This window comes from Solea solea, chromosome 9, assembly GCF_958295425.1.
Source record: "Solea solea chromosome 9, fSolSol10.1, whole genome shotgun sequence".
Taxonomy (NCBI): Eukaryota; Metazoa; Chordata; class Actinopteri; order Pleuronectiformes; family Soleidae; genus Solea; species Solea solea.
In genome coordinates this window covers 6,198,759-6,222,990 of record NC_081142.1, presented here as the reverse complement: position 1 = coordinate 6,222,990, position 24,232 = coordinate 6,198,759, and the positions used below count along the sequence as shown (strand labels likewise).

Here is a 24,232-nt window from a genome sequence, read left to right as displayed (position 1 = left end):
TAATTCACATCAACTTTCCAATTACAGCATGAGCTTCTGCCATAAGCTCTCTGCCTACAACCGTCTCTTTGCCTGGTCCACCGCAAACAGTCTCTGCTGCTCATGATGGCAGGTTCCAACACTGAAAGTGGGAGTAAAATACAACCGTGACCTTTCCCCCGGCACACATCAGGTTAATGACATGTTAGTTGACGGATGAGAACTCCGACAGCGTAGCATTTGGTGAGCAACGTTTATTGTGTGAGTGTACCTGGTGTTTATGTTGACTAAAGCCTGGTCTGTGTGTGTGTGTGTGGGTGTGGGTGCAAACGTGTGAGTGTGTGTGTGTATCTGTCTAAGTCAAAGAGCAATGGCTCATGGCCCTAGGAGGATGGATATGCCATTAGAGCTGGTGACACACACTCAAATCCTCATCGACTCACTATGGGAAATCAATATGGCTACAGAGCGAGCCAGCTGGATCCAGACTAAACAGGCCGGGCACACAGACACAACAATAGCAACAGGAATCATAACAGGTGCAGAAAGGGTACTCAATATCACACGGAATAGGTCGCTGCAGGACGAAACATGAACCTGTCCACACACGCACAAAACCTAAAGCTAGAGCTCTACCGTGGATGAAAAGCACAAAAGAGCGTGAGCACATGTTTAAGGGTCCTTATCTAAATGTCAAGAGGTTCAGGCTATTGAGAAAAGCCTCTGATGGATCACACATTAAGCTACACACAAAGGGCACGGGCCTAACGTGCAAACACATGTAAAGCACTCGCACACATCTTTACATACAGACACTGACCGACTGTGCCGTCTTGATAGCCATGAAGCGGTGGTTCCCTTCCTTCCCGCAGACATATCCAAAAGCTCGGTGGTCTGTGATGTCCTTGGCGATGTAGGAGATCTCATGGACTGCATGGTGGTGTAGGAGGACCTGGGGGAAAGGATGTCACAGAAAGTTTGATACAGCTATAGTCAGGAAAGAACAACTTAGTCATTTTAATCTAGAACACGTTAGATATTGTATTGATTTTACTGCTATAATATGTTTGTTTGTTCCAAAAGAAAAACTGATCGAATAATGAATCATTTTTTGATGTCCTCAGTGTATCCTTGCAGCTAACTAAACTGTTTTCCTCATTATCTATACTTTAAGGACCTTAATGGAAATTATTTTGGCAAGTAGCACTTAATGAATTAAAAAAAAAAAAAAAAAAAATCAAATGACATTTCAAATATTCCAAAAAAAGAAAGAAAAGAAGCTGGCATCAAAGAGTGAGCAGCATGAAGCCATTCAGTCATAGACAAAGATACAAAAGGCAACTGAAGAACTCCCCAAATTCCTGTGCACTGCTCCAAAAAACTGGGAAACTCAGAGGGGAGAAAAAAAATGACACAAATGCCCTGAAGTGTGCATACAGAAACAAACGCATCTCACACAGAGACCTTGTATCCTTTATTAAACTGTTTCTAGCTCCCCTGCCCTCTCTTGTTTAGCCTGGATGGGGAGTGCCAAGCTGGCATTGCCCGTGGCAGATGGCAGTGTTTTTCCTGAGGACATAGGGGGGATCAGTGACAATCACAACTCGACAAGCTGTCGACTTGATCACTTCATCTGTGCCCTCTCTCTCTCAACACACACACACACACACACACACACACACAACTCACATCTAAATATGTGACGTCCCTCTGTTAAGTCACACTAAATGTCTGCTTTGCTGTTACAGTCTCTGCCAGCTGCATGCTGGGAGCAGAGTCACACACAGTCAGCATAATGACCCAGTAGCCCTTGAATGCATGGATAGGGGTTACAGAGCTATACATCAGAGGCTAAATACACACATCTGCTTGGCTTAAAGATATTCCAGAAGAAAGTAGAAGGAGGCCAGTGTGTGTGTGTGTGTGTGTGTGGTGCATCTGCAGTGTCTCACTTTCCATTTAGGGACACCGGCTAAATGATGACAGCATTCACAGTAGCCACTTGAGACACGCTTGAAATGCACAGCGCTCTGTTTAGGAATAGACCTCGCTCCTATTTTTTACCGTGAGACTGTGAAATCCACAGTTTCTATGAAACTATTTGCACAATTTTCAAAGTAAAAGCACTGCAGCCCTCTTGACTTTCATTCATTTTTGACAAGGCTTTTATTGTGAAATATTTGCAGGAAGACACAGGTCCATAATCACAGTTTGTAGTCATTTTACGACCCAGACTTCTCTGAGCCGCAGAAAACATTTTATAATAATATAAGAAAAAAAGAAAAGTCACGTTTTTATATCACTCTCTGCGGAGGAATTGTAAAACGTTATCATCTTGAACTGTTTATTATTGATGAATATTTCTGAAGTGAGGACAGATAAACATAGCAGCAAGCCACGGTTAAACGGGGTGAACTGGTGCAGACACACACAAGCACATGCTGGAGCCCCCTCAGCAGAAACAGATAATCATTATATGACTCAAGTCCTCTACTCGTAATTTCGATAATTAGTGTAATGATTATTATTATTATTATTATTATCTCCACTGATTGATCTGTAAATGGCGGCTGAGGCAGTGCATGTATAGTACGTGCACACGCACACACACACACACACACACACACACACACACACATGCACGCAGAGCTCATTTACACAGGTTATTGAATTATGTCTGGGTGAGTGGTGAGGTGGCAAAGAGGCACTCTGATTCAATAAGAGCCGGGAATAAGATGATCCCATGAATTTAATTCTTTTTGCAAGCAAAACTCAGATAGAGAGAGAGAGAGAGAGAGAGAGAGACTCCACATTTGCATGTGCAGATTCTCAGAACACCCTCTTGTCAGGTCTCGTACGAAGCAGCCATTTGATGTGCAGATTTAGCAGAAGATATTCCACAGGGATCTTGGTTTTCACAGGAACAGTCACATCACAAACAAATATAGTTGTATTGGTTAATATCTATAACACTGTTTGACAATAATAAGACAGGCGGACGATAAAGGGACAGACCTAACAGTTATGGTCCTGATACAGAAATGCTTCATGTTGAAATGTGTAATAAGCTGTGATTAACTACTAATAAGCTAATATTAAATAATATCAAAAGCTAATCACACGTTTCTAATAAGACCTAAATAGACCTTTTAATCTTAAAAGCAATAATAAATGTGTTAATTATGCTTTCATTAACACTGGTATGGACTTATTTATGTTTGTAAGCATTTTATATGGGCTTATACAAGTGCATAAAATGCATAAAATGATGAAAGAAGATCAAAAAAATTGGTCCAGCACCTGCTTTTTTGCATGTTTTGCAGTGCATGACGTTGGCCGGTACTGTCCAGTATGCAGTAGCGGCACTTTTTCTACTTTGCATACCTGTGCTTCTCATATCAGTATCAGTCTTTTTTCATTTTTATTGTTAAACAAGAACAATATCTATTGGAATTGTTGAAAAGTTTTCACCAATGTTTAGTTATATTCACCGACTTCTTGCCACATTTGTGTCCTGGAGGAACAGCATAATAACAGAACACCAAATACAATATACCGTAAATCATTGTTGGAGATTTTAAGGATAATAAATGTACAAGTTGGCAAAATGTGCATAAACATAAATCCAGTCTCTGGTGTCTTTATTTACTGTAATTTCTCATCATTTTGTGTTTAATTCTACAATAACATAAATTGACATGACATACATTCCTTATGATCTGATTGGTCAAAAGCTGCTTATGATGGGACAGAGTAGATGCCAAAGTGTTTCACTCTATTTGCACTTTCCAGTTTTGCTGATCACAACAAGCAGAATGAGTCAGCCTGAACTTTTGAATCAAGAACATTTTAAACTGGAACTAAGATGATTCTTCCCCTGATCTTTTGTCTCGTTTGACATTTCAGCTGTTTTTGTTGCGTCATGTCATGCGTCAATGTTCAGACTAACCCTCAGGAGGGTGGTCATTGCTGAGGTCGACGTGTCTGGCAGCATCAACTATCAGATGCAGTTGCTTAAATAGATGTACTCTCTGGTGAAGTGTTTGCATAAACAGGTGGGTGTATCAAAAAGTCGATACTGACTGTGGACTCTTGTCTCTTTTCTGCAGCACTGTTGATATGCACTACTGGTCCCTCTCTCTCTCTCTCTCTCACACACACACACACATACATACTCACACAGTCTCTCTGAGGGACTGTGGGGAGCATGCCCTTCAGCAGTTGGTGGTCACTGAACCGAGATATTCCCTGTTACGCTGGGAATAAGAAGGGAGGAGAAGAAGCAACAACAGCAGCAGCAGCAGCAGCAGCAGGATTGTGTCTTTTTCTCCTCCCCAAACTCCCTGTATCGCCTTCCTGGGGGCAGAGGCTCTTCAGTCTCCAACCAAAGGACCAGGACTGAGCTTAGCAGTTAGCTTTGAAGCGTAATCATTTTATCTTCTCATTCACAAATGTGCATCAAAGTCAGTCATTAGGACGGTCTGTGTTAGTCAACCTACACTTACCCAGATTATGTCATAGAGACCACTATGTGCTGCATCGCCTTTATAGTTGCATCTCTATGCAGCCTCTTAGAATTCTGTTTTTGCCTCTTTGCTCCATATTTTATATTCAATTAAATCTTTCGCTGTCAGCTGAACTGGCCTAATTTAATCTTTCAGATTTCATTCTCTGAGAGAGCAGCAGGTTGTCGAGCTTGGCCCCCGCAGTCTTGTGAGTTCTTGACCTGATGTGGTGGATCGGCGCTGACACCATTGACAAAAAGGGTTGAAGAAGGCGGTGTCTATCTGTGTCTATGTGTATTTATGTGTGTGTGTGTGAGTTGAGAGAGGGGATGACAGAAGAAAAGAGAGAGGGGAAAACGTGCTAGCCTGCCCTCTGCTAGATTAATGTCACCTGCCTTCTCTTCCTCCATCTCAAGCACAACCTCCCTCTACTCTGCACGACCTTCCCTCCTCCAAGAGAGGAGCTATCCATCCATTTGTTCACCAATACATCCATCCACCCATCTGGCTGACTGATGCACAGGAGGGGAATGAGACTGTCAAGATCCCTGAACCTCAGCAGAGTCATTCTCTCTCCCTCTCTGTGTCTCCTTCTCTACCTCCCTAGCCATTAGGAGGGGTTGAAGGACTGATAGTAAGGGCAGCATATCTCTATATAGTTAATATTTATGTACAAAGACAGAGGACAAGGATTCCCTGCTGAGCGCTTTACTTTGACATAAGCCCACGGATTTTCCACCTATCCCTTTAACGCCATTTCAGTTTGTCTCTGTCCCTCCCCTTTCATGCCCCCTCCGCCTTTGTCACCTTCTCTCTTTTGTCCTTTTCTTGTTTTTATCTCTCCTACAACTTCCTCTTCTACCTTGCCTTCATCCCCCCTCTGTTCTATTTAATGTATTTAGTTGAGTTGAGTTGTGTTACGTTCAGTTTACTTCCGTTGACGGGGACAATGTGCAGCTTTGTTGCTGCACAAATGAAGTAAATTTTCCCAGAGAACAGCGTCGCTGCAAGTCAACAGCCTAATAAAAACACATTTACAATACAGAACAACAAACGCCACAAAACATATCGCAGCGGTAAAATGCAACAGACTAATCGGAAACTTCACCAACAACATCAACCACATTAAAAACACGACAACAACCACAACAGCCACAGCGTTGGTGTGTTCTATGTGCATGATTTTCTCCTTCTCTGTCTTTTCTTGCAGAGAGTTTGAAGCAGCAAGATGGAAAATGAGGGTCATAAAAAGAGGGATGTTCTGTAGGACTGGATTCATGAAAGATGAGTTTGGCTGCATGCAGTACGGCTGCCGCATGGGAGGCCACTGTCCTGCCTGACACCCCACACCGCTGAGTAACTGCTGGACGGTGGCTACACACTCACACACATACACACAGTGTCACTGACACCTTGCTCATGCTGAAGTGTAAATCTCAGCATGAGGCAGCAGTTGAGCAGTAAATTCCACTTTGAATCCGAAGCAGATTCACATTCACAATCAGTCTAGCAACAGCCAGACAAAGCAGAGTGAAACAAACAGATTAACACAGCAGATGTTAATTCTGCGTTATATTTTTTCAACACAAGGCTGTTTCACTCCAGCTGCTAATATCAATAAGAGAGAACAAACATGTGCAGGCAAATTTTGCTTTTTAAAATTGATTTCTTTATCAGTTTCTTGGGAGTTAATGGGGCAACACTTTTACATTTTTAACAGCAAAAGAGGGCGAAATGGCCTGTTTAGTGAGGTTGCTGTCTATCCAGAACACCAAGTATCCTGGGGATTGTAGGCAGTATATTCATCCTCAAGGATACAATGACAGATAATGGTCAATTTGGGGAGTGAACCTCAATAACGCCTGTCAAAGAAGCCTTGAGTAAGAAATTAAAAAAGAAATAACTATTTATTCCTTTTTCCTTGATGTATAAGCACACTAAATTCAGAGGGTGTCAACATATGACTGATGCTGTAGCAATTTTAAAATCTCATTAAATAGGGAGGAAAAACAACTGGGAAACTGAGTCACTAGAAGAAGGAAAACAAGAGGAAGGGGTGACGGAAGCAGCATCTAGTAGGTCAAACAGAAAAGCAGCCATGTAAGATGAAAACTGCATAATCCCGGAGCATAATATAACACCTGTGCTGCTGCTGTTTGCAAAGAGGTAGACAATGGGATAGCCATGTTCTCTCATCTACTGAGGTCTTGTTTTCAGGGTTTCAATTAGGGCCTCCTGATTTCCCCAGGGGCCCCTCCCTCTCATAGAGATGCCTCATTACCAGAGGAAACCCACACAAACACGTACAGGCCCAAATGCTGCATTCAGGTGTGCACAAACACACACACACACACACACACACACACACACACACACACACACATTTGCTTATGAGCTTACCCCTGACTTCTCATCAAAGATCTTGATCCCACCAAAGGAAACAGTCAGAAACACCTTCTGTTTGTGTTCTCCTTTGGACCGTGCTGCTGCAGCAATACCCTGAAGACGAAACACACACACACACACACACACAAAGAAAGTTATGTACTGTGTAATGGAAAGATGTCTTCATTTGTGATCTAAAAGATTATTTTCCTGCTGGATAAGAAAACCAAATATATTACATTACATTTAAAAGTCCAGTGTGTAAGACGTTGTGATATTTAATGGTGAGATTGTAACAAACACCCTACGGTGGCCTTTGCATACCAGAAATTGCATACCATTATTTTTTGTTTGCATAGTCAGCTCCTGCGTCAAAACACAAAGTGCAAATCCTGGGTGGTTTGTCCCTTTGGTCTGCTGTAGAAACCTCCATAAAGCAAGGCTCTCGCCTCAAGTACATATAAAAAGCTTATTCTAAGGCTACAAAAAGTTTTATTTTAAAGTGATTATGCACTGATATAAACACATTTATGGGTACTAATTTCTGCCAATAAACCTTCTTAAATGTTACACACTGGACCTCAACGAGTATATTTGTGAATGATGGTAGAGAAAGAACATTTACTGCCAACCAATGTTAAAATTGACATTATTTGAAATGACAAAAATCATCCAGAAAATTCACATTTCAAACTTTTGACATACGGTTGACATACATGTGGTCATGTGAATCGTATGAACAGATCATGAAGTATTGATTCATAACTGTAAATTCATCTAAGACACATACTTGCCCTTATTCTCCCCCTCCTGTGTTTACACATGTGAGTCACAGGCGAGGATGACAAAAGAAGAGCAAGATCAGAGGAACTGAGGGAGTCAAAGAAGAAGAGGGAGGAGCAGCAGGAAAGAAGAGGTGGAGATATCAGAGAAAAAGAGTTGATGGATTTCCTGTCTGAATAAATGAGGAGGAGGGAAGCTGTTTGATCAATGAGCTGTCTATCCTCTCCTCACCCTTGTAGGCCTCGGCTGGATAGAGTTTTCACTACACACAAAACAAGACGTAAATGTAATTTCCTCAATTTAAATTTATTTCAGCTGAAATCATATTCATATCCTGCTGTATTTCAGCCGCATGTGTTACATGGCATTGCATTAATAATGAATAGGGCGCTTCATGAACTGCATGCTTTTATAGATAAAAAAAAAAGAAGAAGCAAACATGAGGCTTTGTATTTCTTTTTGACTATTAAGAGACATTTTTGTGAGTCAATGTTTTATAGAAATGTTTTTTTCCGATAAAACAGAATGAGTAATGCAACTTTTATTGATGAATATATTTTCAAGAATGCGCTATTTGTCCTCATCTTTATTCTCTCACCTATCATCCCACTTATTCCCTGCCTATATGCCTTCCCTCCTTTGCTAACTGCCCCCATCTGTCTGCCTCTACCTCTAATCTTTCCTGTCTGTGCAAATGAGACATTTACCCCGATCCCTCTCTCCTCCATATGGCTAACCTCCTTACACCTACTGCACTCATCGTCTCCATCTCTATTAATTCCATCAGCCCTGCTTTTTATATCCATCTTCTTCTTCTCCTCTCATTAAGCAATTTGCATAGAAAAGCCGCAACAAACCAGTACACACAAGCAGACTTAGTGATGTATAACACATGAATATTTAAGATTTAAAATATGCATAAAGTTAAAGAACTATTTATGGACCAACAGTTGCACTGGCTATTAATGTGCAGTAGTTTTTGTAGGTCATGGAACTTAATGTTAGTGTAGGCAACTGTGCTCCATTATTCCTAGGTGTTGAAGCTCTCCAAATGTATTTCTCACTTCTAATGAGTAACAAATGTTTGAGTTTGAGTTAAAGAGTAAGTGACTTCTTAATTGATGACGAGGAGAACGCAGAGAGTTTCTTTACCTTGAGCTTCATCATCGAGTCCTGGCAGAGTTTGTCTCCGCGGGCTGCAGTGACCTCGTCCAGGCCGATGAGCTTGGCCTTGTAGCGTACGCCATCGACTTTAAAGCGTCTGATGAGAGCCGCCTCACTGCGATCCTGCCCTGCAGACACACACACACACACACACACATGCTGTAGTCTACAGTACATCTTCCAGTCAAGGACCTCCGTCTACCGGAGACTTGGGCTATTACCTCAGGCTCATCAATCACATAGACCGCAGAACACCTCAGCAGTAATCTCATGAAAATACAACCATGGCATAGGTCAAGTGATGTGAGCCACACATTATTATGCAACCAATTCAAATCAGAGCATTAAACTGTGGTGTCGTATGAATGAAACGGGTCAATATGTCCAGACACGTTGATCAATGAAGTTTGGCAGGACAACAACTGAAACTGTGACGGCCCTCGTTTCGTGTCCCATCTCTCCGGCAAAATAATAGTGTGACATTTTGCCCTTTCCAACAATCCTCTCTCTCTCCTCACCTCTATTGTGTGGGAGGTTGTTGGTATTGTACTCATGTGTTGGTGAGTGCAGGCAACAGTGCGTGCATGTTGACCTTGCCCTTGTTCACGAAGTCTCTATGTTATCTCCTGAAGTGACTACAATGCTCTTCACATGCAATACACAGCAGAGTGAGAGAGAGAGAGTGAGAGTGAGAGAGAGAGTGAGAGAGCATGGCCACTCATAAGGTTACACTCACTTTCTTCTTCTTGTGCTTTCTCCATCTTTTTCTCATTCAATCTCTCTATCTCTGACCTGCGGCGTGCAAACATTTCATCATCAACTGCTGTAGAGGGAACATGCCTGCATCTGTGTGGGTTTCCCAGTGTGTATGTGTGAGAGACTGCAGAAGCAATAGTGAGAGTGAGAGACGCATAATGATAATGCAGCATATTCAGATAATATATTGAGGCATTAGTTCTGTACTCTATAACAGCGTGACTCTTGGAAGGTCATAGCCTGAGTGATGGAATGGTCCCTCTCCTCCTCTCCTCGTTCTTTCACACACCCTCCATTCACACAGAGTCCCTCCAGCTTTGCAGGGTAGTAGAAATGAGCTCTTTAACCACGGGCGAGCGCATCTTTGTGTATGAGGCTATTGAATCATCTCTGTCCAACACTAATCTCCCACCTCCCTCTGCTTTGTCTGCAGGCGAACACAAACATGCCCATTTTTTTTTAAATGCCTTTGCATCACCTGAATGAAGTCTTTTTCACTCGGGAATCTAGGGAGAAAAATGTTTAAGGTTAACAAAGTCCTCGTTAACAAATGGTGTTTATGTGTGTGTGTGTGTGTTAGTCACAGTCGCAACTCAGAGTAAATCGACGACTGTCTGCATCAAAGTCTTTAGAGACAAACGAGCTGAGGAACATCTGTCCCTATTTTCGAGAGAGGAAGGGGAAACCGCGGTGCGGCACTCTCTATTGTGTCACATCTCAGTTGGGCTGAGATGAGAGCGAGTGATTAAACCACCAGAGTACTGTTCTGTTCAACACAGAGTTGTTTGAAGACATTTAAATATTGCCTTCATTAAACATGAAACAGTCCTGTGAATTGCGCACACAGGCGAGTGCACAAGTAAACAAGCACACACTGTGCAACAGTCAACAGCTATGATGACCCCCACTCCCCCTCCCTCCACCTGCTGTGTGTAGAAAAAAGCAACAACAGAAAATCAACCGCTTTAAATCTCTCCCATTGCTTGTGGGTAACTTTAATGTAATACCAGTGTTTCCCCTCGTGTTTGGTGCCAATGTCCACGAACATGCCATGATGAGTGCAGTCACATATTTGTTAAAAGTAGAAATAGTTCTAAACTAAATGGCTTAGTAATCACTGTAGATTATTACGTTTAGCCGATTGCATCTTAATTTGCAGCTTTTGGTGCTCACTTGTGCAAGTAATGAGTGATAATCATTAGTGGCACATTAATATAATGATCGTGTGAACATTTAGCAGCAGTGCACAATAATGTAGCACTCTGAAAGAAATACTGGAAATACTCAATATAGGATATTATATTTTTGCCTCGTCAAAAGCAAAAAGTTCTCCAGTAAACTTTACTTTTAAGCAAAGTCAATTCAATTTACAGTCATATTACTGTAACAATATAAACAAACCTTTATTTATATGCAAAGAAATATGCTGCTTAATTTATTTATTGATTTCACTTCTAGTCTTTTTCCTGAGGTTGATTGTATCCGAATTTTTGTTTAGCTGCATACACGACAAAAACAAAAGAGTCACTGCAGCCTAATGGGAACAGCGTAGCGCGACACGTCACACAATTAATGTGAGTAACAATGATTCATATTAAGACTGAGATTTGTTTCCCACTATAACCCGACCACTCGTCGTGCCCTTGCCTGAGGATCAATGGCTGTTATTGTTAAATAACACTGAGAGCATCCAGCTGCGTTTGTCTCAGTGGCACAGTGGTTTTCATTTGAGTTTGACATTTAAGACCTACTCCCTCCATCTGCATCCATCACTATTACTGCTGCTATACTTAGCACACTGAGCAAGAGAACACAGAGAGGGGGAGAAGTTGAGAAAGGCCAAGAGGAGAAGAAAGGTGAACTAGGTGCAGGGAATCCAGGGTTACTTCCCCTTTTGAGTGGTTTATTTGATTTTATTACCTTTTGGGAACATGCTCAGTGAAAGACCTCCCTGAAATAGAGAGAGGGGGAGAGAGAGAGAGAGGGGAAGTGTGTGTGTGTGTGTGTGTGTCTCTGTGTGTCAGCCAGGGAAGCATTCAGTCTGCTGTAATTAAATGTCTGCTATTGCTGTGACCCTGCTGAGCTTCAAACACAACTAATGAAAAAATCTTCTATTTCATCTGACATGGCTGCTCTACACACACACACACACACACACACACCCACATACACCAAACCACAGAGACACATGAACCCTCACAGGCTTCATATTTTCTCGCTCACAGAAATATGACCATGTCCACACACACACACACACACACACTGAAACACTAAAAAAAAGAGACTTCTGGTGGTCACTTGCTTCAGGGGTGAACACAACACAAAAGACTCTTTTCAACCTTTCTCATCTCTGACTGAACATTCGAATGTGTGAAGCCGCAATATAAAAAAGTATACATAGATGTGTGTATGAGAGAGAAATAGTCCTGAGTGTGCAGGGTTTGTTTGACTGTCTGTCTGAAGCAACACACATAGATGCAGAGAAGGACACAAAGAGGCGAGCAGATGATGTAAAGGAGGAATAGAATGTAATGGATAGAAGAAGGGACGAGGTCTTCATTGGATAAATGTCACTCAGGGTTAGAAGATTCCACACACACACTTCCACAGGTGAAAGATGACAGGTGACGTCAGGTTCAGTATGGATAAAACTTAAAGGAAGCCCCTGGCATCACCCCTGGCAATAATGCAACCTTCTACCTCCCATGGGACCCTCCATCACTCTCTCTATAAGCTGGTTCCCCTTTATAGGATCCAGAATCTATGTATGATGCTTTTTCCTTTAGGTAAAGAATACATTTACTTCTTTTTCAGTGACATTAGCAGGTATATGTGGGTTTGGACATGAATGTTTGACTTTCTTTGATTCATTCAGTCATTTGATATAGTAGTGAATGCCGATTGTATTCGTTGTCATTGTTATACACAAAAGACAGATGCTAGCAGCGGGTCCAATAGAAAAGAGACTATACATGTTGATATTGTATTTCTTTTGTTCACTTTCTTCTCCCTATTTTCTTTTGCAAATGTTTAGATTGCATCGCCGTTAATTATAATGTTCCGATAATAATACAGTAATATTTAACAGCACAATGAGAAGTTAACCACTCAGCTTTAAACATGAAGGTGGTTTCCACGCTTATCCAGGCGATCACTTATCAAGCAGCTGAACACTCCACACCAACAGTTAAATATTACACTGTACCATGTAATCATGCTTTAATAATCTAAGCTAAATCTAAACTAAATTAACTTCATGTTTGTACGTCATAAACCTCCTCCTACAAAGGCTATAAACGCATGGTTTCACAAACAAAACAGTTGCATCTAGATCTGATTTTAACAGATAATTATCATTTATCACAATGTTATTTCTGTGGATTTGGATGTGCCAGCAATGAACTCACTGAGATATAAGTGACATGAAGGACATTTATTTTCCTCTTAATTAATTTATGTTAGAATTCTCAAGTGCCTATTCAGTCATACAGTTACAGTCGACTTTTCCTGCTTTTTGACTGATGATTATATGTCCATACTGGTTCTAGATCTTCCATTGTGCAGTTTTTTTCCTATTCATGTGTATCTAGGCTGTCAAAAGTACAAGTCTAAAGTATTTGCAGTGCAAATCCAGTATTGCATAACAGCTCATTCATTTTCATTAGACATTAGAGATTTAATCCATTGGTTTGAGGCCACTGAGTATAAATGAGGGAGAGATGCAACAGCTCTCTGTTGGTTTACATTTGGTTTACTTCTGTGTTGTGACGGGAAGTTGTATCGGCATTACATCTGATGTAATATACTGTATATATGTCTCATACATCATGTTGGTGACATAATGCTCTCTGTTCACTCTGCTGTTTAGTTTCAGAATACCTGTTTTGTGTGCAGTGGCTGGCAAAGCGTGGACTTTGTTTTACTGTGCTCTAGCTGAAGCAGCACCCAGAGGCTCTTAACTACAGCCAGGATGGTTCCCAACAAACACTCAACAGCACGTGAGGGAACCCGGCATTTAGTCTTCAATTAATCTTACTACCAAACCCCAGTGCAGCATGGGTGTTTGTGAATCTGTGCGTGGGGTTATTTTTGTGTTTTCCTTTACCTATCACAGACATGTTCAGACGAAGCACTCACTCACACTCTCTCTCTCTCTCAGACTCTCTTAAACCCACAAACAGCAAGTGCCAAGGAAACAACACATTTTCCCCTTCAGCTCCACGCTTAATCCTGGCAGACAGATTTGGCTCACAGAAGTTTACACTTGACTGCAGATACCCACATGCACACAGCTGCTGAGGTGAAACACCAGGTGTCAAATGCGGTGATAAAGTACTGTTGTCACTCACTCATCAAAAAAAGAGGGCTGGGCCTTTGTTGATGTTTATCTACTCCGCCCGATTTGCAACATGACTTTCTATGCATTTATTAAATGAAAATGCTTCTGCTGAGCTCTTATATTTACCCTAAAGAAAGCTAATCTTGCTATGAATAATTTGTACTCTAACTGTTCAGTAGGTTTTAACATCGTTTTAATCTAATTAACTAATTTGGCATTGATGTACAAAGGAAGAGATCTGTTCGACTCAACGTCATGAGACTAGGCTTTAGAGATGAAAAAAGTAAATTAAGATATTTTTTCACATTCCATCTTCGTTTCATTTTCATCTCCCTGGATGACAGACGTGTGTACATCTCAGGACAAATATTTATTTGAAACTACCTTTGTGAGGACATTTTGATCTTTTTGATGTTGTGACATTTTGTCTGGTCCTCACACCTTTAAAAGGGACCTTTTAGGTTGGTTTTAGAATTGGATTTAAGGTAGGGGTTAGAATTAAGCATTTATCTGGTCTATTGATCCCTACCTCTGCTGAATTACTTTTGTCCCTGGTGGGGACAAAGAGTATTCCCCTTTCCCCTAATAGACCATGTAAAATACATAAAATAAAATACCTCAACGTGAAAGTCTGTAACTCAGAAAATTGACTTTCACACTTGTGTATCAATCTATTTTAACAATAGAGATGGCACTGCATCTAGGTTACTGATTATTAGATCATTTATAACATCTTTTTAACTCTGCATCTCAGAATCAATAAATTTATTGATTGATTCTGAGATGCAGAGCAGGTCAGACTCACATCCACATTTAAAACAAACCCTCATAAAATAAAATATACCAATATATAGACTGATGTAATCCATTACATCAGTTCTGCCTTAAAGTCGTCTTTTTACGATGCCAGTAGTGACACTGTCACAGATGTATTCATTCAATTATGTTTTAGTACTGAGGTCATATTGAGTGTTGGTGTCAGCATCTACCCATTCATGTAATGTAATTTGTTTCTATGTTTTCCCCCATTTGATAAGGAGCCAACAAAGGGTCTTCTATCATGAGGCTGTTCTCTATCAAGTTGACTCTTTCATAGTCTCTATTGTCCTTGCCCTTGTCTCCACTACCCAGCATAACCTCTGTCTTTCTAGTCTCTTGGTGGACTTTTTTTCTTGCACTGGTTTAATTACAAGGCAACTGACCTCACTAACCAAGAGGATTACAAGTGTGCATGTGACTCTTGTGTGTGTGTGTGTGTGTGTGCGCGCAGCTGTGTGCTCTGAACTCTGACAGGGCATCAAAGAAGCAGTCCCCTCGTGGACTACACTATCCCTTTTGCTCTCCCTCTCTCATATACAGGTTAAGTCAGCTCAAGGATGGATAAACTCCCCAAAGCCTACTGATATACTACTGTAACACAACATTCTATTTCAGTACACTGTCAAATTGAAAAGCTAAACCTTAATATTTTGTTTAAAAAGACAATGAACTATGTTTCAACTGACTGATTTCTTCACTAAATGGTTTGTCCAATAGCCCCAGTGTTGACTGAAAGACAGTAGTGGGGATGAAAGCCATTCAGACAACAGGAGTGAACAACGTGTGAATGAGTCACTGGAATCCTGCTCCAGTCAGTGGGGGTACTGCAGAGTAGCGTCTTTAACAATCACACACATGCAGGTCCCCCCTTGGCACCATAGGATTGGAGACATCATTTTAGCATGATTTAAAGCATTAACAAGGGGGGACCTGAAAAATGTCCCCTGTTTGCATGGAGGTCCCCTGTTGCTGAGTGTGTAACGACACCAAAGTCCATTGTCGGATAGGTTGATGAGTACACACCAAATTCTGGAGATAGTCTCTGATAAACCCCCACCCGCGCTATCATCTTGGAGGACAGAGTTTGGTCCAAGACTGTCGGGTTATGGGATTGCCTCATCTTGATATCTCTCTGCGTTGAGATTGCCTCCAATGATGACAAGCCTTGTTTCTCCCAGTGAGGGAGATGCCGCACAAGCAGAATAAGCTGTTTGGCATTGGCAGAGAAGATTACAACCCACATACTCAACTCTGCTGCTCAACCAACAAATGCAGTTACCTTACAACTGTGGCACCATTGAAAAGGGAAATAAACAGGCTTTTCATAAGTCCATTAGATTTATTGCCAAGAAGCATTGTTACCACAAATAAATTATCAACCAAACACAAATGTCCTTACTTTTTGTGTTTAGTTTATGTAATATATATATAATACATTGTAATGAGTTTCAAAGGTGTGCATTTGTTAAATCCAACAGTCTGTGCAACATGTGTGTGTGTGTGTGTGGCTGGCAAACAAACATTAGAGGCCCATCTTTCAAAGCTTCAGGAAACACAGGTAACTCCTCAAAACACAGCAGGTTTCCTTTCATGCCAAGAAGAGTTTGCCAGAACAAAGCGTCCTCTCAAGGCAGTCATCTCTGCTAAAATATGAAAATATGGAGCCATTTGAAGTTGTTGTCCTCCCCCCCCCCCACTCTATCGTTCTCCGTCTCATCTTGTGTAATGAGCCTACTTCCTTTATTCATTCAGCCAGGGTCCGAGAAAAAGAGGGATAGAGGACTGTCAAGCAGCATGAACATGTTCTCTTCTCTCCTCACTGTGGAGATACACAGTCTAAGTGAAAGTAAATTACTTAAGGGCCACATTTTTTGACCATTAGGTTTTCTTCATAGTTAGTTATAATACAGACCGTACATGTGGCAGATGAGAAAGGGAAGAACACTACAGGGCTAAATGTAACAGGAATGGATTTAAAACAAGATGGAGAGACTGTTATAATTATTGTGAATTCTTCTTTTGTATTCCATATAGTTTGTGCTGTTCCAGGTTTTATAAAGAGCTGCACAGGCAACTGAAGTAGAAAACAGCAGCCTGTCAACAACAAACACGCATAAGTCGTGCCGCTTCAATTTACAGTCCTTCAACCAGCGCCACAGGCTGAGACTATTAGAGTCTGCAGGTGACATTGGGACATTTTTGCTTTTGCGTAAATTACGAGCAAGGAGCAAACAGTTGCTATGGAGACTGTGGTTAGTGATGCAGCAGGCAAAGCCACAACAAGAAGTGAGGAGGACAGGACTAAGCTGAACTTACTGAGAGGATCATACAGTATATTCACTACTACAATACACAATTCAAGAGTCGGCAAAGCAAATCTTCCCGTCTGAGGCAGGGGCTTTGAATTCTAAAATTGCGTGGCCACGAATGCTAGGATGATGCTTTCTGAACGTTGGTAGCAGAGAAGTGTGTCTTAATGAAAGAGGCTATGAGTTTGCGGTGCAAAACCAAAGTAAGTGATTGATTCCATCTCACCACTCTTAGGTTATAGTACTGGAAAAAGTGGATGGATAAATAGATGGCTACGAAGACCCCGGGAAACTGGTGAAGAGGAAGACAGCAGCATGGATGGATCACTCATTTTCCAGGAATAAATTGATGGGAGAGAAAGACAACAGGTATTAAAGTTGGACAGAGAGGAGGCTGCATTCTCTAAATTTAGTTTAAGTGCCGAAAAGCCCTGTTTGGAAGGCGTGTGTGTGTCACTATCTGCTACCGAGTGTCGTTTTTGTCTTATACCCCCTCCCCCAGTATCCACTATTGGCCTCCATTGACAGCCACAACAACAACAGACAGCCAATTCAATTCAATCTCTGTCTGATTGGAGGGAACAGATCTGATTACCTCTCATAGAAAGCACACACACACAGGTTTGCGCAGATATTCTTCTTTGGACACTGCATTGACTCCAATACATTTGGACAGTGTAAACAAAGCCTTGGGTCCTAACGAGGCAACAAATACAAGTACACACACACTCTCACACACACACAAAATACTGTTGTTTGGGCTCTAAAATTCCCCAGGGAAAGATATCAGAGTAAATGACTGCTGTGATTGTGCCAGATAGACTGGATGTGTGCATAATATACACACAAAGAAGATAATGTGTTTGCTAATCGCACACCAGAGACGAGCAAACACACACCCACACGTATCCTCACATATCAAAACGCACACACACGCACACACACACACACACTAAGGCTAACAGCTGCACAGCCATAACCCTTAACCACTCTTTTCATGCCACTGGCTGCCAGCTACACTGTGGAAACACCCTCCCACGCATCCGGAGCCAAATCCCACTGTGGCTGAGTCGTGATTTCTCCGAGTTGTGATGACAGTTGACTGAGTGTGTTGACAGCAGCAGAAGTTATTAGCACTCGTGATCATGTTTGGTGTCATGAACAACAGACTGGCATTAGGGAATGTTCGATTTGAACATTTAATGATGTTATGAATACAGTATAAATCTGCAAATAGTAAAGACAAAAACATTGCATCTGTTTGTTGGATCAAACGACCGACTCGACAACACTAAAGCTGTTGCTGAGTGGGGTTTTAAAAATGAGGAACGACTGCCGGTTTAAGTGGCGTTTATTTTTGGGTACACAAATGCAGCCATTATTTACTAACACTTCTCTGGGCACAAATGCTCGCTCACAGCCCTGATGAAGTCAATACCCACTGCGGCAACAATAGTCACACTTTGTTTGTTTGGATGAACTGTGTTTTAGTCTAAATGAACTTCACACAGCAACAACTGTGAATAAACTCTGCAAACCATCTGTTTTTCTGTTATACAACAGAGCTGTAAAATAACGCTCATCTTAAGTCAGCAGACCCAACTTTGCCCCCCCTGTTTCGAATAGTAAGACTATATGTTCTCTGGAGGGTAAAGCAATGGCAGGGAATACGCTCTTTAAGCATGCTGTAATTACATTAAATGCATTATGTTTCACAAAATGCAGTGTTTTACTAATCTTATGTTGCAATGTCAAAGTGATTCAGAGTGAAAGCAGGAGATGGGATTCTACGGAGCCCCAGACATGATGACATGCCGGAAAGAAACTCTAAATTGGGACCACAAAATATTAATTTGTGTGCATGAACTACTAATTATTAATATTAATATCATTCCCATGAATTACCTTGAGAGCTGCATAAGCTGAAGCTGCACGATGGACAGAGATAGTGGGATGGAGTTTTATTTCAGGCTGGGAATGAGTTACAAAAATATTGTCAAACGTCTGGCATTGCAATATATATAATATTATATTGTATAATAGCATATTTTTAGTATTATCCAATCCAACTTTATTTGCAAAGCGCTTTAAAACAATGGTGTGCAATATCATCCTACATAGTTTTAATTGCAACATCATGATTGATTATCAAGATATAATCTTAATTTCTAATCACTTAAGTATTCATTTTACCCGAAGTTCACTGGCCCCCAGGTCATTTTGAGTTTGAGGCCCCTGATCTACACTAAAACTGTTACTAGTGAAACCATTGTGATTAGCAGGTACTCAAGTCCAAGTTGTGGAAGAGGGAGGGAGGGAGGAGAGAGAAACTCAGAGAGGGATGAAGAGGTAAAGATGTAATCACTTTACTGAGTTATTGAGGATTCATGATATTATTCTGCAAGAATTGAGCCGGACAAAAAAAGAATGATGGACACAGAAATGCACAGCTCAGGTCACACAAATGCTAGAGGTCATAGGTTATCTCTACTTCATCACGGTAATTCAATAAGAAACCTTAAGGGAAAAGAAAAGAAGTGCTCTTAGAAGAATGAGCTGTCTGCTCACACACTGAATATGCAGTAATTGTGTGTACGAGGGGGAAAAAAGCCGGCACTCACAGACACACAGCAACAGAATGATTCATAGACTCAAAAACACTACATCTGTGATTAATATGTGACACACAGTGCTCTCAGCCTTTTTATTACGTTCTCCACAAAAGTGTAAAACAAAAGCCTGAGACTAAACGCCTCTCCCTCACACCGACTCATTACTCTCTCACTCGCCCTACTCTCTCTTCGTGATCAGTCTCTCCTCTGCGTCTCATTCATCTGGGGCAAGGTCATTTGAATCAAAGCAGTGGGAGATAGATGAAGGATATTAGAAGAGTATAAGAATATGCTGCTAGGATTCTGTCAATGACATCTGTTTCACTCCGATCCAGTGACATCATCCGGCTCCGAAACAACAGAATGAAACATGTGTATGCATGTATGTGTGTGTACATTGGTCACACACATGAAGCACAAAAACAACAATGCCATCAAGCACACTATTCCCATTGTACGCGTGTTGCTTGTATTTGGTCTATGATTGCATTAGATTTTCATCACACCGCTGAGAAGCAGAGTGTGTGTGTGTGTGTGTGTGTGTAAGTGTGAGTGCTTGTATTTGTTATGTCTTTAGGACCTTTTCTGGTTATGGTTTAGGTTGGGGGAAAATGCTTTGTTTAGGCTGTCCAAATGAATGGAGGTCAATGCAGGGTCACAAACCTGTGAGTGTGTGTGTGTGTGTGTGGGTGTGTGTGTGTGTGTGTGACCTAGATAAAAAAAGAGATGAGATTGAGCCCGTAGTTGAACACATTTTTTAATTGTCTTAAAAAGGAGAGGCACAGTGTGTGCGTGAGTGAGAGAGAGAGAGAGAGGGAGGGAGGGAGGGAGAGAGAGACAGACACTGACTGTGTGTGTGTGTGTGTGTGAAGGAGTGAGGGGCAGGGGTGGGGGACAGAGAAGAAAAGGTATAAACCATGATGTCTGAATGCTGAAGGCAAACCATTCATCTTTCCTCTCATATGCTCTTCTGGGCTTCAATCCCAGTCAGTGTGTGTGTGTGTGTGTGCAACTCCCCAAATATGGAGGGCAGTCTAAGGGACCAACATGATCTCCATTCCAGCAGAACAATACTGTTTCTAAATGGGACATGAGAGGCACTGAAGCCGTCCCTCAGATAGTGTGTATGTGCTAACAAATGCTCCTTTGCAGGGTCACAGAACACTGTGAGCAATGAGGCATCTGCAGCAGCTGATAGTGACTGTGTGTGTATGTGTGTGTGTACCTGTGTGTTTGTTTCTGTGGACCCAATAAATGACATTCCCAACGGTGTTCCAAGTTTTTGCTACATCAATCAGATTCTTAATCAGAGAATGTTGGGCCTCGCTCTCATTGTTGGGCAGGTGGCACCGAGCAGCTGGGTGATGGCTGCTCCGTGGTATCACCTCTGCTCTGAGAGCAGCCAGATCTGCCCTCCTACACCTGCAAGCTACCTGCCTCTGGAGCCTTTGACACCTGGATCCTGGTTTAATTCTCACCAACTGCAACATTCCCGCACCTGTGTGGTAGCAGCCCTCTATAACTGTTTCTCTGAAGCCCGACTTAACGACAAGGCTACACTAGAGGCTTTTTCAAGCAACAGCCTCACTGTTATTAGGTCATTATAACGTCACATAACTAATATACATATGTACATGTTAAAAAGGGTTAACCCCTAAACTAAAATGTACACAGTATGATGCACAACATACTGGATCTAAACATGTATGACAATCTCACAATCTTTAACCAAATGCCCCTTTGGTCAGGAGCGAGTACAGCTTGGCAGCAGAGGCTAGATTATTTTGGATTGGATAGATTATTATATAAAAATAAGCATAAGACCTTAAGTACTTTCCGTTTTTGAGCAGGCTTGCAGACATATCGGGGGACGGGGGGGGACGGTTGTACTTGAGAGAGTGCTGCTTGTAATCTATAAAGAATTCAGTGAATTTCAGAAATATTCTGAACTGAATACCAATTACAGGTAAGGATTTGGTACTAATAGAGACACTTGACAAGAACATAGTTAACACCTGTGCTTTTTTCTACGATAATAAGTCAAAGAGTCAGCTGTGAAAAAGTAATGAGCAACAAGATACTGTTCTCAGTGAGTAATACGTCTTTTTAATTAATCACAGTGTATAAAGTGAACAGTCCATTACTAACCCTTACTATAACACTGATATTGCAGAGTGATACAGTACTAAACCAGAAGTGCTTTACATACATTTTAAATATTTGGAAAAAAAAGTCATGCAAATCATCTGGTTCTGGTGGTCGTGATATTGAAACCACTGACATAAGTGGCTTTGGAAATGGGCTAATTCTAGAATACTTTGCTTTTTTTGAGAAAACATGAGAGTAAGAAGAATTATATAAAATGAAATATATGCAGACTAAAGTGCTCAGTCAGGAAAACTGTGTTCCATGCTGCAATCATAGTCTCGTTTATACTTCAGAATTGTATCTTGTCTCATGCGTGCTGACTTCCCAGGGTGTCATCACATGTCTCATCTGCCCCAATTGCACTGCGCCAAATGACCTTACTGTCTTTTTTAATACATTGTTTCTTTCTCTAGTTTTCTCTGATCCATTATTCTTCATCAGTCTTCATCAGGTCACCACCTACAGTCACCACCCATGCCGGGACGTCAGGGGCGTTTTCTAGGCATTGCTCTGAGGCAAATGTCCTCAGCTTGGATATGTGTCCCCTAGTGTCCAAGCACCACAGACTCTTCATAAACTTTCAACAATTTTTCTGTTCAATTTGCTCTAAATTGATTGAAATGGAGCCAACAAAGGTGAGTGTCAACGTACCTTTCCTCTTGGAGTCCCGTCTAATGCTGCTGGGCCTGACCGCTGGCTGTAGCTCTGTCTCTGTTGACATCCTCAGGCTCCAACTGGGCTAGACTCCGCTCCACTTGGCTCCGCTGGGCTCAGAGGGTCCAGTTCACAGCGTCAGTGCCGGCTGTGCGTGCGTGGGCGCCGGGTGTGTGCGTGGAGGCGCCAGGTGTGTGTGTGGGCACACAGGCTCATGGGAGAGGGATGGGCTTCAGCCCTGACACGACATCCCACACACACCCACAGAGAGCTGAGGAGAAAGAGGAAGAAACGGTTTGCTTCGGTTAGGGTTGTGTTCACTCTGGGCAAGAGTCCTCAGCAGGAATGAAAATGAGCTTGTTTCTGATCAGGGGACCTTGAGTAGATGTTGCCCATGGTAACAAACTGCACTACACTTCCTCCTTCCTGTCAGTAGTACCAAGGACACTGCCGCAGGAACAAACCGATTTCTCCAAACAACACTCTTCTTCAAACATGCAGCATTTGTGCAAATAATATTTTCCATGAACATGAATTAATAGCTGTCTCAACTCTGCACGTATCACATTGACAACAGCGCACACATTTTTACACGTAGACAACTGTGCTACACTAAACTGTTATTTTTATTTCTACGTTGACAGTTATTTGTTACATAATTTTTATGTACAGGTTTGTTGTGATTTTACAATCAAAAGGCCACATTGCCAACAATGCAGTCACAGCAAAGTATTGCCCTCATATAGCAAACATGTGCAACATGTGTTTCAGTATGGCTGAAAGTAGAACTTTTCTGCACCTGCCAGTGGAGTCTTAGTCTGACTTATTGCACAGCCCTAAAACAACCAGGTTGTACTAACCTGTGTTTTTTTTCTTTAATAACACCCTTGTTGCCCCCCCTGGGGCTCTGTCCACTGCCCGATGGGCCCCTCTGGTCATAGTCTATCCTTTTCTTTGCCCATCTGCTGCTACTTTATTCTGAAGCGTTGCTTGGCAGTTACTAACATATCGTAGCAGCCAAATGCACTCCGTTGTGCACTCACTCTGTCACATAAATGCAGGACAACACACACACACACACACACACACATATTAACATGCAAACACAAGTGCAGACAAGCTTCTTTCTGACTCAGAGATGCTGAGGTACAAAGACAACAGGAGACAGCTGCAAGTTAACATGCTGCATAATAAATCCCACTACAGCTTCTGAGCTGCTCTTCACCTCTCCTAAACTATCAATCTTGACCTCTCTTTCCCTCCCCATCTTCGTCTAACAGTGGGTGAGCGCCGACTTGAACAAAACGAAGGACCCGGTGATTCTTCGGGTGGAGGGAAATCTCTCTTTTCCCCTTCCTCCCCCTCTCTGCAGTTTTTCTGTGTGAATAGGAGGCCCCTGTAAGCCTCAGGCGAGAACAGATGAATTGAGAGGCTTTTAATTTGCTGCAGACAGAACAGAACAGAGTCCATTTAATTCAGCCAGCAGAGGCCATGTCGGCAAAATGCTGACAATATTCTTTATCTGGTCCAAACACACTGGAAAAGTGTGAGTCACTCCAATTACAGGCATTATCAGCAACACTGTTCCACCAAATGGATGGAGAGAGAGTGAGCATGGAGAGAGGGGTTAGGTGGAAGAGAAATCAACCGAGAGGAGAGAAAGTGAGGTGTGAGGGAACACAAAGTGGGTGAGGTAAAAGGGGAGAGAGAAAAACCCAAGGAAGTAAAAGCAGAACAAAAAGGATTGAGTTTGAGTTGCTTCAGCTGTAACCCTGAACA

At 41.8% G+C, this 24,232-nt stretch overlaps 1 protein-coding gene across 10 annotated transcripts in view; it reads right to left on the bottom strand.

The window, feature by feature from the left end:
- The window catches only part of dab1a (DAB adaptor protein 1a), a 184,479-nt gene that overhangs the window by 20,419 nt on the left and 139,828 nt on the right, over nucleotides 1–24,232 (bottom strand). For all 10 annotated transcript variants that reach the window (XM_058638301.1, XM_058638300.1, XM_058638298.1 and 7 more), the window contains 4 exons: nucleotides 22,451–22,724; nucleotides 8,805–8,944; nucleotides 6,885–6,983; nucleotides 800–931 (listed from right to left, as the gene is read on the bottom strand). In XM_058638301.1, the coding sequence (XP_058494284.1) occupies nucleotides 800–931; nucleotides 6,885–6,983; nucleotides 8,805–8,944; nucleotides 22,451–22,520 (441 nt within the window). In that variant the 5' untranslated portion in view covers nucleotides 22,521–22,724. The remainder of the gene's footprint in view (nucleotides 1–799; nucleotides 932–6,884; nucleotides 6,984–8,804; nucleotides 8,945–22,450; nucleotides 22,725–24,232) is intronic.